The 21,217-nt window shown below is 36.4% G+C and overlaps 1 protein-coding gene across 1 annotated transcript in view; it reads left to right on the top strand.

Moving 5' to 3' along the window:
• LOC145665502 (sodium-independent sulfate anion transporter-like) overlaps positions 1-21,217 on the top strand; it is a 113,516-nt gene that overhangs the window by 8,100 nt on the left and 84,199 nt on the right. Inside the window, exons 2-3 of the mRNA XM_081732809.1 lie at positions 8,233-8,462; positions 19,487-19,682. Of these exons, the coding sequence (XP_081588935.1) occupies positions 8,233-8,462; positions 19,487-19,682 (426 nt within the window). The remainder of the gene's footprint in view (positions 1-8,232; positions 8,463-19,486; positions 19,683-21,217) is intronic.

Consider the following 21,217-nt stretch of genomic DNA (forward strand, 5'->3'; position numbering starts at 1 on the left):
TGTTGATATATATTCCCGTTTGTATGGGCGCCCTTTTAGTAGACTTGTCCACCGCCCTCCTTAGTATCCCAGCACGGCCCTGCTTCTAACCCGTTCCTACTACTACTACTACTACTACTATTGCTACTACCACTACCACTACTGCTACTATTACTACTAGTAGTAGTACTACTACTACTACTACCGCTACTACTACTACTACTACTACTACTTATACTAAAGCTTCCTTCCACAAGATTTACATCTTAAATCTTTATAACATGCAATTCCGATTCATTATGAACTAATATGAATCGTTAGAATCACTATGATTCGTTAAAAATCACTGGGGGAAGCGGGCTATACTCAATCCTAAATAAATAATGGATTTGTTAATAAATAAAGTTATGATAAAAATTGATACTTACCGTAAACTGTAAATTATACATTTCCTTCATATGTTACCTCACAACACATGAAGAATCGTGTTTCTTCTGATTGATTTATATTTCCCACTTTATAGAAACAGTGGGTGGCGACTCCGATGCGCAGGGCCAAAGCATTAACTAACATCTCAATTAGAATAATATTGTTCAAGAGGACTATGCTTTTTCTTTTCTACCGACAGTTTTAACTATAAATACTTTTAAGAATGTTTCTGTGCATAAACAGGAAGAAAATAATAACCATATCATAAACTTTGAAGAGAAGACTAACTGTAAATAATAATTAGTACAGTAACAAAATTAGTAGTAAAGAATATGTGGATTGTAATAAAATTAGTAGTAAAGAATATGTGGATTGTAATAAAATTAGTAGTAAAGAATATGTGGATTGTAATAAAATTAGTAGTAAAGAATATGTGGATTATTTTATATTACTACATGTTCATTGCACCTAATTTAATAGGGATCAAGAGGCGATGTACAGGTTGGACCATTTATTTTGATACTCTCTTGCAACTTTACAACTAATAGGTTAAAGCAGCGTTTCCCAACCTTTTTCAACTTGCGGCACACTACGGTTGTTACCTGGATTCTCGCGGCACACTTATAAATATTATTTGTAAATATAAAACACAGTGGTATTTTTCTGTGATTATTGATCTCCTCCCAGAGAAGAAAGCTCTTCCACTGTTTTCCCCCTTGCTTATTTTTCACTCTAATTTAAAAATAGAAAACAAATGCAATGAAATATTGGACTCAGGTTTCTAAAAATACGCTTTCTGTTTAAAAACTGTATCCAACCTTTTACTAAGAAGGAAGATCACTAAATAACAAACAAACAAACTCTTTTACTTTTAAAACACAAATGTAGGTAATTTGTCGAAGGATTGAATGATATTTTAAAATTTTAGTTACGAAATAGTCTGCAACAATAAAGAAGCAATAATGGTCATAACAATGATAAATATTTTTTCAACATTAGAAATGTACAGAACAGTAACCCGGTATGAAACTTAAAATTGTAGATTCATAGTAGAGGTTCATAGTAATGTGAATTACAAATATACATTTTTCCCTACGTTTTGCAATTTGATTGCTATAAAATTAATAATTTTGTTTCGATCCCTCGCGGCACACCAGCGGTCCATTCACGGAACACCAGTGTGCCGCGGCACACCGGTTGGGAAACGCTGGGTTAAAGAAACGCTGATATTTTGTACAATGTAAATATTGACAGAGGAAAATTGACGTACTCTGCAACACAACCAGATTAACAGTTACCAACTCAACATAAAATTGCATTTTGTAAATGGCACTACGTCATTTTATTACATGTTTCAACTTACATATATTAATAAAGATCAGAGTTCCAAAGTAAGCCAATTTTGGAGCTTTTTTGCAGAGTAATAATAACGTAACTCAGACGCAAGGAACAATCCACATCCAAAATACTTTTGTATACGATTGATACGATGCCACAGGATGTTTTTATTGCCGGTTCAAACCAATATCGTATCGAGAACCAATAACCAATATCATATATCATATCCGTTCGTAGCTTTAATTTTGCAAACTGAACTCACATTGGGTTCTAATAACACATCTGAAGCTCCTAATAATTTGTTCCCATGAACGAGAAACGAGATGTAAAAGTTAGACGAAAAAAGTAAGATTGTTTTGTATCGGGTTTTTCTTGTCTGTAAGTTTTCAATTTAGGCAACCCATAAAATACACATGATATAAAGTATAACTTTTAGGCAGTGATAACGTGGTTATTTAATCAAAACCACACCTCTGATAGCGGGTTGTATAACTAACCATTGCACGAAAACAATGGAATGCTTGATTGAAAAGTAATCAATAGAGGAACCCACATTATGCTTTATTTTTTGTTTAATTATGCTTTCTTTTTCTCAAAATATGCTTTATTATGCTTTATTGTTAATTTCAATCACTCTTTTACATTAATAGTGTATAATGTATAATATGTACTATACATTAAATATTCTAAAAATCTTGATCTATTTATTAATATTTTTAGGAACGCATGTAGAATTACTTTCGATAAAAAGTTTAAATAACAAATTTCATGCCTCTTAACCTTAAGAGATTTCGAGTACTGGGTTTTTAATATAATAATTATAATTCCTACTGATTTTTCTGCTTCCCTCTTTTCTTCCCTTCTAGATCAAATATCAAAAACTCTTGTTTCTAATAATTCTAAACGAGAATTTGCAATATCAAATATTATACCTCTAATCTTCAGAGATTCGAAAATTTGGTCATTTTAATATTACAATTGACATCCTTATTTTTTCACCTTCCTCGTCAAATTAAACAAAAGAAAACTTCCTTAGTAGTAGCTTACATCACGAATCCTATGTACTGTTCAAATTTGAAGTTTCTAGCTGAAGTGATTTAGCTTGGACATTGATCAGTCAGGCACTAACTCAGAACGTCTTTTTTTCTCTATATCTATTTTCTATTACTATATACATAAAAATGAAAGCTACTATGTTGGTGACTCATATTTTTTCACGCTCGAATAGCCATAGCAAATTCGCTAGCCATAGCGAATAATATACCTTTCTGATTGGTTGCATGGGGTCAAGGTAGAACAAAACGAGCCCTGCAGGGCTTCTAACCCGGCTCCTCCTCTTTCTCCTCTTCCTCTTATTACTACTACTACTTATAAAATACTATGGATTCGTATAGCAAAATTGCACGCACAACATAAGTAAATCACTTTTTGAGCATTATTTTAATCTTATTTTAATAAAAAGAAGTGTTATGAAAATAAAAAAATAAAAGAAACTTTCCTTTGGCCAGGTTTGAACCCAAGCCAAAAGCTATTACGATTATTAGCTTGTTGCAGTAGCACACTCGGCTACGAGAAACGACAGCAGCATTTCTGATTTCTGCTATATGTATGCTACACGGCAAGAAACTGATAACTTCAACCAATCAGAACAGCGTATTTAGTTCGTATGACTAGGGTGGAGCGTGATTAAAAAATAGATCAAATTTTCAACATAGATGAGGTTCGGGCCTGAAATGGTTTTCATCATTTCACTTTGACGGTACAACTTGCGGAAGAGGAGAGGGGGAGATATGATGGAAAATGACCGATATTCGTGTTGAATCTATAGTTTTCGGGATCATTGAGATGAACAGTGACACTTCCAATGCCGTTTAAATCCAAATAACACTCTTAAGGGGGGATGATGACATGTAAAACGTATTAAAAATGACCGATATTAGTGTCGAATTCATAGCTTTTGGGGTCCCTATGTAGATTGGTTACAGTTTTGGTGTCCTTTGTGTCCGAAATGAAAGTATTCTCTCCGTGCGAAGAACGGCACTCTGCTAGTATTTAAATATAAAAGAAATTATATTTTCTTTAAGAAATTGGAAATTGGTTATTTAGTTTCGTTTTACATAGACATGACATAATGAAAACAAACAACTTTTCTGTGCATGTGGGAAAGTAATAACTTTTTCTACCTTTAAATACTAACTTTGTCATTCTGCAGATTGCCTAAGACGGTAAGTACATGCTTTTGAATGTATTTGCATGGAGCTTTTTTATTAAGCACTTAATTCGTAATGTCGTCAAGAAACGGGCAATCGGTATTACGCAGCTGTCCACGAAGTCAACCTACACTTTTATGACAAAAACATGATAATTTTCACACAAGTGTTTTTTCCGAAGTCATATTGTAACCCAAATTTGTTATCATATTGTATTGTATTTGTTTTTCGCTATTTTTTAAGTGTTGTAAATGTAACTCTTCTTTCGCCATTTCAGTGAAAAACAACAAAGCGTAACAAAACAATATTTCTGAGCCAACACAATGAAATAACTGTGCTGTTGTGTCATTTCTAAACTACCTTACCCCAGAGCTTGAGATAACAGGACAAAAAAGGAAGTACTGCTGAAATCCCGTGTTTTCCCTAGTTGGCTAATTTTCGAAACGTAAGATGAGCTCTTGAATTTCGAGAGCCCATTCAGTCGCTATAAAATATCGAAGCGCTCATGATCTCTTTGTCATCAGTTTTACGACCAGTCTCCAGTAATGTGGTACCTACTCCGTATTGGATTGGTATGTATCATTGAGAGCCAAATGAGCTACTTAAACAAAAACGTCTGGTTTTGGAGGGAAAATGTATCAAAATTATACGAGATCAAAAGAAAATCCTTTCCTAATGAAGGAAAATCTATACTATGCTGTTTTCTTGTAAAAAAAAAAAAAAAAAAAGCTCACTTCGGTAATAAATTATGATCATACCTAGGTAGATATGTAGCATTTTGCAATACAATTTTTCGTTTGCATCACAATTCTATCATTTTAACCAAGATATGATACCGCTAAAAAGGCTGATATATAGAATGTTAATGTACTAGACCGACAAACTGAAACAGGTGATTCCTTACATCAAAATAAGTAAAAAAAAGTTCATATGAACTTGAGAGAAGTGCATAGTTTCAGAGCTAGGGCTGTCCAAAACCGTGCGAGAATGAACTTGAGGGGCGAATATTTCCAAAACTATTAGTCATTGATCTGAGGCGGAATGTTATTTTCTTAAACTTGTAAGCTGCTCTGTCCAAAAATGCATGGTTCTGAATCGCTTACTGGCGGCGCAAGGCAGTCCCCACCAGGAAGTGAAGGGTCCCGGATATGTCGTTAGGAAAGGTGGGTCCGATTCATGACAGATGGAAGGACGTCTCAGCAAATAACAAAATCTCTTTGACAGACCATCGATATTTTGAACAGAATCAAGATGGCGAAGGATTTGTGGTGCGTTGTGCGTGGTTGCATAACTACAGCAGGAACTGAATGTAGTAGATAATATGAAATTAAATAAAATTATGAAATCTGCAGGTTCATATCCCATAATCATGACCTATGTGCTAAAGGAGACATTCATTAATAATACTTAATGATTTTGAAGGAATTGGTACAATGAGGATTTGCGAGAAAATAGGAATATCCCCGCAAAAAAAAAACTGTTCTTTATCACAAACTCATTTGCTCATGGATCTTAAGTGGGACTATTTACTATATAGATGCACACTGCCACTGAGTTACTATGTACCCCCTTTTCCCTTCCCATGTAATCAACAACAGATTGTTGATAACGTATGGATACAATTGTTGTCATTTATATACAGGGTGGATCATTTGTCTCAGAACACCTTTGTAATTTTTAAACTAATTAATAACAATCAGTGAAATTTGGCGGTGTGTTAATATCAACAGGGGAACATTGTTTGAGATACTCGTTGAGAAATAAGATTTTCAATTCCTTGTTGTTTTGGTCCTAATTTGTTAAGAATTCATTATAGTCATAATATTTGGCATTATGGTACTTCCGATGTGCGTTGTTGTACAGGTCTCCAAAATTCCGATGATTATGAATGTTTGTGATGCTGTAGTATCCTTAGTTTGTAGCACTGAATAATAAATGTAGTACTAAGATCTTTCGTTTAACATGTAAATTTTTCTTATTCAATAATCAAACGTAATGCTATTTGAATATATATATATATATATATATATGACTTTACGTTGGATAGGCAACATTATTCATCTGATGGTAACGCACGGTTTGTCAAACAATGTTCCCCAATCGATATTAAAATGTTAAAAAAATCACCGAATTTTTTCAACTAGTTTAGAAGTGACAATTGTGTTCCCTTGTGTTTGTATGTGTACGTGTACGTGCACGTATGTGTGTTTGTACATGTGTGTGTGACATGCAATGACAGCCATGCGTTTAGCTACTAAATCTTAAAGATAAGGGAACATGTAGTATATCGTTTGAGACAATTTTTACTCAGAAGTACGAAAATACAGCTATTTTTCAGCTACCGGCATTTGTTGAGGAGTTATCGGCTGTTGGAATTCACATGTAACACATGGAACTAAGCGTGTTGTTTGGCAATATAATATTGGAAGACATTTATACCAATCTATAAGGATACATAACAACACTGATGGGGCCACCTTCGTGCGTGATCTTTTCCTCAATTTTGGATATTAGTGATTTTTTAAATGGATTTCAAAGGGCTGCAGGCGTGAAAATCCAGGGGCTCAAGATTCAGGGAACGAGGTGACCAATCAATGGGTTCTCTCCTATCAATCTAATGAGCCGTAAACTACTCATCGAACTGTTGTGTAACACGCAGGTCGAAGTGCAGAACCGCACTGTTCGGGTGGGGAAAAGTCAGTCTATGGAATTGTTTTAGGATTTCAGTATTGACTGCAATATGTGTTCTAGAAGCATGTTTGGGTATTGCATCCGATTTAAGTTCCCATGGATAAAGATGTACCTTACTTATTCAGATGCTCAATTCCACACTTCACCATTACCTTCGCAGCGTCGAACGTCTTTACAGTGATCTGTCCACGATGGTTTGAAGTTCAACCAATAGTGATAACTAACACCCTTCGTTAACGTGGTATCATCATTACACCGGGTAAAGGCCACGGATGGCCAGAACCGGTTTCTGGTGAAACCGGTTTTTCGGATCCAGGTCTGGAACCAGTTCTTCGGATCCAGGTCTGGAACCGGTTCTTCGGATCCAATTCTGGAACCGGTTCCCAAGATGCAGTTCTGGAACCGGATTTTCGGATCCAGGTCTGGAACCGGTTCTGAAAACCGGATCTCCAAGAACCGGTTCCTCGCGGAACCGAAACTTTGTGACCATCCTTACGCTAAACCCGAGCTGCTGGCAGACTGTGAACAGTGTGCTAGATGAAATGGTGGAAGCGATAGGCAGGCGCCCAGGCGGCGGCCGCTTGTCTCATTTGGCTAAATAAACTGAGTAACTGGCAAACTCATTGGCTAAACAGGCAAACTGGCCAACTCATTTGGCTAAACACCCACTGGTGGACGAATTTTTTTTTCTGGAGGCACAAGTGGGTCTGAGCGGGGAGGGCACAAGCGCATGGTCCTCTTTGCAGTGTTTTGAAGATGAACTCTGTGCCTCCTTTACGGGTCTTTGGGGGCTTTCGGATCCAGGTCTGGAACCGGTTCCTAAGATCCGGTTCTGGAACCGGGTTTTCGGATCCATATCTTGAACCGGTTCCTAAGATCCGGTTCTGGAACCGGGTTTTCGGATCCAGGTCCGGAACCGGTTCTGAAAACCGGATCTCCGAGAATCTTTTATGATGCCCCATGCAGGACGTCCACGGGATGTCTAGTCACTGTCCCGATAATCTCGGAAACTATATGGGATAATTGGAATCAAAAAGGAACGTCCTAGAGACGTCATGTGCTATGTGGGTTACGATGTAACGGATCATTTTTTGTCTTGTTCTGTTAGAGATAAATAAGAAACTCTGACATGTCTTTGAGGAGCTCCGTTCCGGAAAAATAAGAAAGAATTATTTGATTTAATATATGTTGTCAGAGATTATTTATGATAAGAAAGAACATAATATGCCATTAGGCTTAATTACATTTTATTAAATTGAAATACCCAAAATTAATATAAATAAATCTTTCCTTCATTTACCGTTTTAAAATATAAAATCACTTATTGTAATTATATAACGCACTGAATGTTCATCATCATCATCATAGGTATGCCGGGTTCATTCAAGGGTAACCAGGTAAACAAGACTGGAAGCCGCTGCTTTAAATAAATATATGTTCACAAAATAAGAAGTCAAGAATGTAAGGGGGAACCGAAATTAAGACCTCAAAAATTATCTCGCCCCCGCCCCCTCTATATCTTAATGTTCTGGCAAACCCTTCCGACACATGTACACTAAGTTTCTTTAATATTTCTTTCTTTCAGTGTCTTCAAAAGATGAAAACCCCGCACAAAAGTCTCGACGTCGTTCCATACGAAGGAACCTCATCAGTGTACCTAAAAGGTTATTACGACGCCATGTACCAATTCTCAGCTGGTTACCAAAATACACGAGAACGGATGCTTTATCTGATGTTATTGCTGGTATTACCATAGGGTTGACTCTGATGCCACAGAGTATTGCTTACGCAGCTTTAGCTAATCTTAATCCTCAGGTGAGATTTTTATGACTTTATTTATTAATGTATTAGATTGAAATGATCTTGTATTAACAAGGTACATTCGCGAAGTGTCCCGTCGGGATTCGTGTAAAATAGATTCAAACACAACGTTCTCCGCGGCCCAAAGTGTATTGTACTAATTTTAGCAGCCCATACCGGTAATTTGCATATTTATGGGTTTTCATATATCAGGAATTCAATCATATACTACTATACCGCGCGGACACAAAATTGGTCTTAGTTTAGATGTATCACTTGCACCTATTTTCTTTTGAAAAACCGAAAGTTCAATTCAATATGGCGGATCGAGGATGGCGGCCGGGGTAAGTAACAGATGTCAGAGAAGCAGTACTTGATCCAATTTGTTTTACATATGCCCACATTCATGTCCAGTTACATCTAAAAGAAACCAAAAATAATTTTATGCCAAGCGTTATAGTAGTGTATGATTGAATTCCGGATACATAAAGACTCATAAATATGCAAATTACCGGTATGGGCCGCTAAAATTAGTACAATACACATTGGGCCGCGGAGAACTTTGAATTTGAATCAATTTTACACGAATCCCGAGGGGACACTTAGCGAATGTACCTTGTAAGTATCTTAGTTTCTACTTGTAATTGAGACGGTGATGTAAGGCGTTCAGAGAACAAGGGGATCGTGTCCAATTACCAACGTTGTGACTCTCGTGAGAAAAAGAGACAAAATTTGTGTGCTTAAATACTGTACATGGAAAAGTGACCACACTTTCTCCCTTAACTCATTCAGTCATCTCTTCATTTACGCTTTGCGTGATTGTTTTCGATCTCTTAGATGCGATTTAAATATGCCATTGTATAGTGCTTGCTTACTTTTTGTGCTAGTTCGTGTAAGTTGTCATCTCAAATACTACCTTGTTTCCTGTCATTTGCATTGTTGTTTTGTTCTTTATGTTTGTCGTTTTTATTCCATTTGTGATATGATTCTACATTTGGGAACTACATGTTCCGGGGTTGCGCATTCTTCTCCAGATTCACAGTTTGAATTGGTTATTAAACCAAGTCTTTGTAAGTTTGCTTTGTATGGACCCTGCTTACTTTGGAATGCATGAGCCCTTGAGAAGGCTATGTGATTTAATATAAGTTTTTGTTTGACGTCTGGGAATATTAAAAAAAAAAAAATCTTTCTGTTGTGTATCTGTCCCATCATTTGTGCCTTTTCCTTCTTATTTGCTCTTCTATTTCGTTTTCTGAATGTGTATTCAATCCTATGGTGAGAATTATTTTCTCCTATTTATTTTGTTTTAACTAGTAACTTGCCATTCTTTTGTTTACATTCAATGTTAGGGGTGGATTTCTCAGAAAAGTCAGTAGTGAGTTTAAAAGTGTATTGTATTCTCCTATGAACTTGATCAGTATTCCTCTTTGGACTCTATGCACACCTTGATTCATTTTGATATTTTGTCTATGTCCCCAAATTATGCGTCCATACCCTATTGCTGACTCTAATATTGTTTGGTGATACCAGCTTTTTTTTTTTTTTTTTTTGTATGGGAAGATGAAATTTCTTATGGCCAATGCTTATTATGTTGTGCATCACTTTATTTCATTTTTCGCATGCTGTTGTAATGTGTTTGTTGTAATTCTTATTTTTAGATATTATGCTCTCTCGTTCCTTTTATAGTGTTTTTTTCCAATTTTTGTTGTCGAGTTTCTATTCAAGCTTCCGTGGAATAGCATGTATTTTGTTTTCTAGGCTGAAATTTGCAGTTTATCATGTGTTGAGCTCTCCAATAACGCTGCTTCCTTTTTCTTTTAATTCTCTTCTCTTGTTAGCGCTGAAAACGACAGACATGAAATGATATATATATATATATATATATATATATATATATATATATATATATTGGGGGGCGAGGACCCCAATATAATCCAGTTGAGGAAGAATTACCAAAGAGGAGCAAGAATTTTTGTCGTGCCTTTAATTCAATATTAGGAACAGCCTTCTTATTCGATAAAAACCATCGTTTTCAAATCGGCGTTTAACCTTTTTAGGATTTCCACTTTTTGAGGTAAATTTTAGACTTTCACTCAAACAGCTACTGCTTCCTTACTATTTATCGTAGGATCGTGGTTCATACCTGGTTTTTCTCAGGATAGATCATACTTTCAAACGGTACCACTCTCTTGTCCATATTATACACCAGAAATAAGAAAATTGAAAAAAGAAACATGAGATTTTTCGAAAAAAAAATCGAAATTTTTGTACCCCTCTGGCCCGGGCCTGGGTTCACGTAGGGATCTGAATCTTTAAAAAAAATATTGTTATATACATAATACGTGCGCAAAATTTCGTTCTTGTATCTTGAAAACTGAGGTCGGGAGAAATTTTTGAAAGTCTGAAGGTGACCCATCTTTTCATATATGCATATAAATAGAGGAAGTTCGGGTATTATGGAATAGTCGGATAATATGGAATACCTCATTAGTTCGCCTGTGATGTGTTGCTTCCAAGCGGAGAAGAAACAAACTACTACCTCAGGTCCCTATGATGCTCTACAGTCAGTCTCCTTGTGATTGTGACATTCGTTGTGTTGGTAGACGTGAAAATCTGATTTCTTACGGTATTCAGGAATACTTTTACAGTAAGTGGTTTACAGCCTGTATTTTCCTATTGAAATATAATAGAACAATAATTCTTTATTTACTATGACGTTGGATATACAGAGTGGTAGTTTGATAAGCGCCATTATCCTATACGCCTTCGAATGCGTTTAACAGCTCTTTCGTTTCCAAGCTGGCGTGAAGGGCAATATGGAATACCCGCAAGAAAAGCATGGTATTCCGATTCAGAGTTGGAGTGGGTCAGTGGGTCGGTGGGTCAAATTTTCTGAGTGGGTCAGTGGGTTGTGGGTCAACAGCATGTGACCCACTGTGACCCACCACCCACCGTGACCCACTGCGACCCACCACCCACCATGACCCACTGTGACCCACCACCCACCGTGACCCACTGCGACCCACCGACTCAGTATGGTCTACCGACCCTCTCTGCTCACTGCATTGTAGACAGTATCTTCTGAAGACTGGTAAATTTGTCTCTGTTTTACTTTCAAGACCTTCATTTCCCTTCCTTCTCCCCTTGTTTCTGTCTACCTACCTGAGGGGAATATATCTAACCAAGTGAAAAAAGAACTTCAGGCACTTTTGGATATTGATATTTTTAATTGTAATAATAGCAATAGGACTTACACTACAACTTGGCTTTCGAGACCTGTGAACTTTTAGAGCTAACTACTGGAAAAAATACATTTTTGAATCACTGTAATATATAAAAAAAAATGCATGTAACTATGTGTGCCTGATCATCACGGTCAAATTGCCAAGTCAAAAGAAATTACTTTTGGTATATAGTTCGGCCTTAATCCAAATTGGGATGTTATATTGCTTTTATTATAATGCATAATATCCTAAGGAGGTAGTGAGGATTCAAATTTTTGCGGGAAAAAAAGAGTATCTCGCAACCCGTTAAACTTACGGAGCTGAAATTCAGTGTATTAACTCTTTATTGAAAATAAACAGAATGTGTCCTAGCATTTTTTAAATTCTCCTTTATGTGGGGGAGGAGCACTTTTCTATATATGAAAAATTGGTAGTGAGTTGGTTTGTAAAAATTAGGGATGGGCACGAGCGAGTTCGAGCGAGTTTTCTTTGAAACTCGACTCGACTCGAAACAGACATGTTTGAACTCGACTCGAGAACTCGGCTCGAAAAATTTCCTCCAACTCTACTCAAAACTCGACTCGAATTTGGTTCGAGTTTCGAGTTGAGCCAAATCGAGGCTAATCGTGTGTGTAGTTCAAGTACTCTCTTCAAGTATTATACATACACAATACAATTATTATCAATGACACTACTTCTTCTTCTTCTTCTTCTTCTTCTTCTTATTATTATTATTATTATTATTATTATTATTATTATTATTATTATTATTATTATTATTAATTTCAGCACGCAAAGTGTCACACATGTAAATATTTTTGTGAAAGCAGAGAAATGAACTTGTTTTTCCGATTGCCTTTGTAAATAGCTGTGCGATTCTTCCTGTTATTTGAGGTGTGTCTGCAAATTTTGACTACCATAGCTTTGCTCAAATAAATGACACACTGCCGCAGAAAAGTAATATTGTTCTTCTCCTATTTTTATTGCCTCCTATAAAAAAGGAAAGAACTTAAAACTATTCAATAAAGAAAAGTCTGAACCTCTGTAGGGAGGGACTTCTGATTACAGATTCCGTTTGGTGGTGACTTGTTTACTTGCAGAGTTGCAGGGCTGTTGAACAATAAACCACACGTGTTCAGTTGCAGTCCAGTCTAAATCTGTAAGAACGTTTGCCTCCAATGAATAAGATAAAAGAGAATTTCCGGCCATACAAAATATGAAGAAGCGAAGTCATCACTTTATTTACCATGATATGTGGGGGGGGGGCGTAGCTCAGTAGTAGAGCGTTCACCTCCGGTGCTTGGGATCCCTAGTTCGATCACAGCTCGCTCCGTGTGGACTTTGTGGTGGACAAACACCGTGCTCGTGGGTTTTCTCGGGATTCTCCCGTTTCCTCACACTTTCTTCATTCCACCATTTCACTCATCTCTCATCATCACCGTCTCCTTTAGCCTAACCGGCAAAACCGTGGGACATAAAACTTAAAGATTCATTTCGTTTTTACCATGATACAAGAGGATTTAGCGAACATCATGATAATTGTCACTTCTGGTAAAATTAAGTTATTAGGTGGACCGGATTGGTATTAAACCACAAGGGAAACTTGTTTGGTATGTGTCATTGTATCGAATTGCATAGGAATGATGAACTTTCTTTTCATACTTACTCGAAAGTCAGAAAATGTGGCATACAATTATGTTTCCACGAGCTGCCCATATTATACAAATAACAACATTGTTATCCGGAATAGGCTTTTTATAATATTGTTAATAATAATAATAATAATAATAATAATAATAATAATAATAATAATAATAATAATAATAATAATAATATGTAGAAACTAGATGACGATTATTCTTCTCGCAAAAAATTCTAAATATGAGGAATTTAAAAATACCATAGGAAAATTATAAAGCTAAAGACAATATAGGAATATTACTAAAGAGTATTATGAAGATAATTTAAAGTTAAGTATGATTTCTTTTGTCATTAGAATTCTTTATAATGATTGATAGTAACTGAAAAACAGACTAATAAACCAATATGTTAATACTGAAAAATTAGTAATTTCTCCACATAGCCTATGATAAGATATTCAGAAAAGTGATCAATTTTGAATTATCCCTTTTATTAATCATTCATAATGGGAGCAGTTTCAACACAGCTATACACAGTCACATATATAAAGACAAGGACATTTAATGTTGATTATTATGGTTGGAGGGGTTATTCGAGATATGATAAAATATTGGAAAATATGGTAAATTTTATGTATTAATTAATTAATTACGAGTATTCATAACGTGAGTGCTGCTTCAACACGGCTATAGCATAAAGGTGTATACCAGGAGATAAATTGATGCCCACATCAATTTGATTAAAGAGGGGTTACATGAGACACATCATGTATAGGCCTATATCCATCTTAGAATACCCCGGCAACCCTGTTTTTTTTTTTTTTTTTCTGTTCTGGAGTTAGCAGTTATCTCAATCACCGCGGTGCTCCGCCCGTATTTAGGGTTGTCAACGGATCGAGTGGCTCGGCTCATAGCTCATCTACTATCGAGCCGAACCGAGAAATGAACCGAGTCAACACCTCACCTAACCGAGACGGCAAGAACCGATGGCTCACCAGGGCCGAACCGAACCGATTCGGTGCCTCATCCCGAAAGAGTCGGCTCAGGCCATCGGCTCAATTGAGCCGAGCCGATGGCTCGAGCTGTTTGCTCAGTTGAACCGAGCCGAGCCCGTTGACATCACTACCCGGGTTGGGCTTCTGCTTAGGTTCAGAAATACGACCGTGCAGGTCTCATCCTTGATGGTAAAAACTACAGTATATACATATATTGGTGCTCACGACATTTGAGGCTGTCCTTTTATTAAAAAAAAAATCTATTGTGCTCTCGTTATCGAGACGAGATGAGATGCAAGCAGTGTCCCCTCCCGTGAGCAACACTAAAAGTATTCCACAGTACGGCTTACATTTCTCATGGCTTATCTTTACAGTTTAATCAGGCCATGATTTCAAATCGAGCTAAAACGAGCTAAACGAGCGAGCCATGTACCAAACTTGACTCGACTCGAAACTCGATCTCAAAAACAGTAACTCAGCTCGAAACTCGACTCGAGAAAACAACCTTTCACACGGCTCGAAACTCGACTCGAATTCGAGTCGAGTCGAGTTTCAGCTCGACTCGTGCCCACCTCTAGTAAAAATGATCGAAAACGATCGATGTTATTTAAGAAAAAAAAATCAGAAACAAAAAATACAGTGCTTGGCTTCATATAGCCAATGCTTTCTGTTACAATAATTGCTGAAGCTTATGTTTATTATATGGAGCGCTTACAGCACAGGGCAATCAACCCATAAAGTTGTGAGAAAAATAGGCATAAAATTTGTACTGTAAGCTTAATTACACTGAACTTTTAAGTTTGGATTGTACGCATAATTGTATGGAAAATTTTACACTTTTTTTCCTTTATGTTGGTCTACTTACTTTGATTTGGAACTTTGAAATTTTATCCTTTTTTCCACTGAAAAGTATTGATAATTCAACAAGGAAATAATTATATTATGATAATTTAATTGAAATTCATCGTAATTTGGCACATGGCAAACAGCAGTGTGGTAATTGAAGGGGAAGGAGGGAAATTCCCATTCACCTCTGAACACTTTCCAGTAACCTCGTTCCCTTTCGCTTTCTAGACGGGGGAGGAAACTTGGTAATGGTATCAAACCTTCATGTGTAACTACAAAAATTAAATTTATAAACAAATAAGAAATCATCAGTTTACCAGGCTTTAATTGATAATTTATTCACAAGATTCCCTATCAAAGGTGTGGTAGATGAAGTTTCTGTTCTACATGGGTCGACATTGCCAACTGACATGGTCGATATGGAAAAGATGTTGTATGGTTATGGAGAGATGATACTTCTTGCTGAGTATTTCAAACCTGACCAAGAAAAATCGTTATCAGACTTGAGTCTAACAAGTAGATTGTCGATGAGAAGTTGCAGAAATCGGGTAGAAGTATTATCAATTTCCACGACAGAGTGCAAACGGGGATTTCTCCTTATGAATTTACAGATGACATATTAGAAATAGACTAAGTGCTCAAACATTGTCTAACTTGTTGCTCATCAATGTTAATGACCCACCGCTAGACAAGCTCGAAATAGACGAGCTAGTTATTTCTTGGCTGAAGGATGGACATCATTCCGCTGCGGACGATTTACCACGAAAAAGTTACCAACAGGAAATAAATCCGATTTCAGATTTGTTTTAAGGTGGAAAATTACGAGTTACGGAAAATGTATACTTGTATTACTAATGGCTAATTACTTATGTTATTCAACTTTGTACCTAATTTTTAGTAAGTCTCTTCTTTGCTTTAGGTAAACTACTTTGAATAAATATTCATAATTGCAATTATGCATATTTGTAACTTATATTTAACGTGGTGTTTTAGTGATTACACAAATTACAATTATGAGCATGCTTTATGGAAATGCTCTCACATAGGGTACCAGACCACCTTTATGCACTATGAAAAACTGATTTTTCAAGTTTTTTGTGAAAAAAATACTGTGAAGTGAGAAACCATAACCTTTTCCATATTGTACAGGGATATTTTCCTGCGAATAGAAGTTTCTTGGGGAATGCGTTCAGAAATTAACACTTGCAAGAATACTCTCTTAGCACAAGTATATTTTAGGCACACACTAATTTCCCCCCACCTCGAACTGCTTCAATTTCCTCACTGACAAACACTTTACCATTTTATATCGTAAAGGTCAGATCCACCGTTATTGTAACAGAGTTGTGCTTGAGCGATTGACTAGAAATTCAAACTCCGATTAGTGATAATTTCGCACTCTTGTTTTATTACAAGTGTAAACTCTTTAGTCAGTTCAGAAGAGGCCGTGGATCGTGTTCAGAGTTGGTGACGATGGATTTTGGTGAGTCAGAGTAGGTCAAAGTGGATGAGAGTAGTTCATGGTGGGTGATGGGTCAGAGTGGGTCACCGTGGGCGGTGGGTCACGGTGGGTGGTGGGTCAGAGTGGGTCACCGTGGGTGGTGGGTCATGGTGGGTCACAGTGGGTCATGGTGGGTGGTGGGTCAGAGTGGGTCACGGTGGGTGGTGGGTCAGTGGGTCGTGGGTAAAGTTTTCATTGACCCACGCCAACTCTGTTCCGATTACAAAAATATCTATTGGTATTGGGCAATTAAACATACGTTTATGATGACAACAATGCTAGGTGTATTTTTTATTACAGCAAATTGTCTAATGATACAAGGGGTGAGCTTGAGTCCAGCGTTCATCATGTTTAATGTGAGCACACAATGACTGTGCCGATCCTGAAGCAGAGTATTATATTTACGACTTTTGCAAGTAATCACAATCAGTTATGGCTTGGCATTCAGAATTTTCATATATTGTCACTATATTCATTGTATGTTCAACAGAAAACTTTTTTTCTTTTCTATATAGCATTTGTATTCCATATTACCCGTCTATTTCATATTACCCTCCAAAGTGGTTTCTTTACAAATTATAAATTTTACCCACTCCTGTAACGAAACTTCTTTATCGAGATATACATAAATAAAGCCAAATTTGTAAGGCGTATACTTGTTTTCCCTTTTGTTTCAATGTGCAATTATTAACTGAGTTACAAGCGAAACAAAAATGATATTCCATAATACTCGAACTTCCTCAATATATACCTAGGTATAAAATATTTTTTTAAAAAATGTATTGCGTCATTCCTATTTAGCCTAGAGTCATGGTTCAAACGCCATTTTCTTCAGTATAATAAGCCCTTTCCAACAGTATCACTCACATGCCTGTGTCATACACCTAAACCACACAATTAGGGAAAAACTCGGAAATATTTTTTGCAAATCCAACCAAAACATTTTGCCCATCTGGCCTAGGTCTGGGTTGACGTAGGGATCTCATTTTTTTCCTAAAAATACATTGTTATGTACACAATACGTGTGCAAAATTCCAATCTTGTATCTTAAAAACAAAGGACAGAAAAATTGTTGAAAATCTGAATTTAGGCTCTCTTTTTATACACACACATACGTATATACTTGTTATAAAAATTTACTGCGTCATTACTATTTAGGCTAGAGTCATGGCTTAAACGTTATTTTCTTTCGTATAACAAGCCCTTTCTAACGGTGCCACACACATGTATGTATCGTATTCCTGAACCGGAAAAATCGTGAAAACTGATTTTTTTTCTGAATCATTTTCGGATCATTTGCGGCCCTCGTGCCCGGACTCGGCTTCACGTAGAGATCTCAAAAAAATTTGAGAAAGATACATACAATTCCAATCTGATATCGTGAAAACTACAGGCGGGAAAAATGTTTGAAATTTGCCTTAAGAAAAAGTAAAAAGTCACGCCCTTCCGCACCCACTTGGCGCAGCCAAGTTGATCATCTGGTTCCAAAACGCATCTGGGTGTTGTTTGGTCCATCCTTGACTTGACTAATAAAAAAACGATTGAAGTACCTGTTATAGAACCTAAATAAGAGGTCAAAGAGCATAGTACGCCCGGGTAACAAAAGTAACCAAAAATCCTAAAATAGTTAATAGAGCACTGAAGCTTCAACAAACACTATGGTAACACTGATATGAGAAGTGAAGATCAATGTGGTGCAGTGAAGTTCCCAGAGTTTGAAGAATTTGTTTTAATGCCTTTAGACAAATTTGACTTAGCTTATGTATTTTGCAGCGGAGCGGATGCAGCAGACCGAGATCTGGAAGGAAGGGGTTCTTTATCCAGCAATTGGTAGAAAACGGCTTAATATGATTATATATTTATTCATTGTTTTGGCCCCCCTAATATTTTCTTCAAGTCGGCGCCTATATATATATATATATATATATATATATATATATATATATATATATATATATATATATATATATATATATATATATAAAAGTTTAATGTCACACAAATCAGTGATTTCGTACTTGTCACTAATCGATCCCACCACTTCTGTCTGGTTTACCTGTAGTATCCTTTTCTCCTCATCATATGCGATTGATTCTACTTTCTGTGACTCACTTAAAGTTGATTCACCTTCATAATCCAACGTGATAAAGTGAGATACATCGGATATGTCGAGTTTCTTAAAAATTCTTGCTTTGGATTCCTTAAATGATTTCTAAGTTTCTTCTGTTTCTAATTTCATCTCTTTCGTCCTACATTCGCATCCCATTATCTAACTTCACGATCTTTTACGATTTCAATTATAGTTTTTTTTTAAATTTCTTTTTATAATGTTTATAATATAATTATTTTTGTAACTTCATTTTATGTATATTATGTATGTATGTATGTATATTAAATGCACACTTTTGTCTGTCTTTGTGGAAATGTTACAGTAAAATGAACCAGATCGCTCATTCTTTAATCAGGTGCAGGTAAATTCAAACGAGTGTAATCAGGTAAAGATCTACAAGAGAACCATACAGTTGTCTAAGTGATGACACTGATCACGTTGACAAGCATGGAGCTACTGATGTCGATTCAAGCAGCTATTTTCTTTTTTCGGCACGTCATGGCATTTTGCGCCCCTTCGTCACTGGTGCTCAGAGCTCGAGCCCCACTTACTCCACCCTAAATACGCTTCTGAACACAAATAACTATTTCAGTAGGCAATCAGTATATGGGATTTATGCAGAATGAAATATTACAATTGGTTCAAGAATTCGTAGCCATGCTGTTGAACACGACTTACTTTTAAGGGAAAGGTTGTAACATTTTTTTCCTTTTTGTTTTTTAGTATGGATTGTATTCGTCCTTTATGGGAGGTTTCCTGTACGCAATATTTGGTACCGTAAAAGAAGTTTCTATAGGACCAACAGCCATTATGTCTCTCATCACCTTTCAGTTTACTCATGAGCTGAATGTGGATTTTGTTGTCTTATTATGCTTTTTAGGAGGTTGTGCAGAATTACTTTGTGGTATTTTGAGTCTAGGTAAGTGGAAAGTCAGCGATATAGTTAGATACAAATTATTATTATATCAAGAAACCAATCAGAACATTAAAACTGTCAAGATTATTATAATATGTTCAGTAAACATTCGTTACATCGAAATACGTAATATATATTCATTTGTAGCCATTTATGTAAAAATATGTACTCATATGTAGAAACCAAGGATCTTATAAAGTAGAGGATCTGCCCTTACAACAAAATCCTGAAGCCATACACACACACACCACAGTTTCGCCACCCCTACTCTGCCCTCTCCGCCCAATAGGATCGCAATGTTTTGAGCCAACAATCATGGCGGAAACGAAAGTAGCCAATCAGGCGATGGGTGAAACAAGAGCAGCTAATCAGGCGTGCCGATGCTCGGTTGTGTTTTGGCTTCATCGATTTAATAGGATGAAGATACATATGGGCAGATCCTCTATTGATAACATCCTTGGCAGAAACTTACTTTATAAATTAAATTCTTTTCCTGCAAAGTACAGTAATAAATTGCTACGGAATGAAGCATCTGGCATCTTTTCCCTGCAACCAGTTTCGGGATATCTATAGACATGCTCTCACACTAGCGATTTTCAGAATAGAAATCAGATGAATGCCTGATAACCTTGATTTTGCGGGAGATATTCTTTTTCATAAGTGGGAAAAGTTGTTTACACTTCAATATACATTTTCTTAATTTACTCAGTTTGAGGTGCCTGCAGGAACGTACGGAGGGGGGGGGGACACGGGGGTCCGGACCCCCCCGAAATTTCGAATTTTTAAAAATTTAGCCTAATTTTAGGGGTAATTTTAGCAATTTTAATATAAAATAGCTTCATATTTAGTTTGGACCCCCCCCGAAATAAATTTCTGGGTACGCTACTGGGTGCCTGCTCTATGGTTAGTCATAATTTGAAATCGATGTTGTTAAGCGTAGATTGTGTATATCATAAATACTGACTATCCCGAAAAACTAATTATATATATATATATATACAGTTCTTATATGGTTAATTTACCTAGATTCGGTGTGGGTGACCCGGGTTCAGTTCTCGGTAGAATCTCATGTGAATCGTTTACTTGTAGGTTCATGTTTCATATAACTTCAGTGATGAAAGGAATGTTAAACCTCAAATCAAACAGCCAACTAATCATTTGTCATGTTTATTCATACGGTAGCTACATCAAAAATCCCAATACTGCTTAATATTGTGTAATTACGAAAATTTGTTGTAATTACAACTACTAAAACCTATCCCCGATTATGTTATAGAAGCAAAGCAAATCAATAATCACTTTTAAACTACAAAATTATTGAAAAGGTAAGGTCAAGAAAGGAGGAATGTCACAAAAGTGCATTTTCGAGAAAACAGCGTTTTTATCTTTTAGGCCGCGTAAAAAAGAATAGGATAGTCAGGTCTTTTGCCCCTTTTTACATAGACATTTCGACATCTACGCATGCATGGCATAAACAGTCAAATAGTACCAAGAGTCACCAACAGATAGGACAAAGCACCCGATAAAACACACACATA

This window comes from Thermobia domestica, chromosome 11 (genome assembly GCF_964235325.1).
Source record: "Thermobia domestica chromosome 11, izTheDome1.hap1.1, whole genome shotgun sequence".
Lineage (NCBI taxonomy): Eukaryota > Metazoa > Arthropoda > Insecta > Zygentoma > Lepismatidae > Thermobia > Thermobia domestica.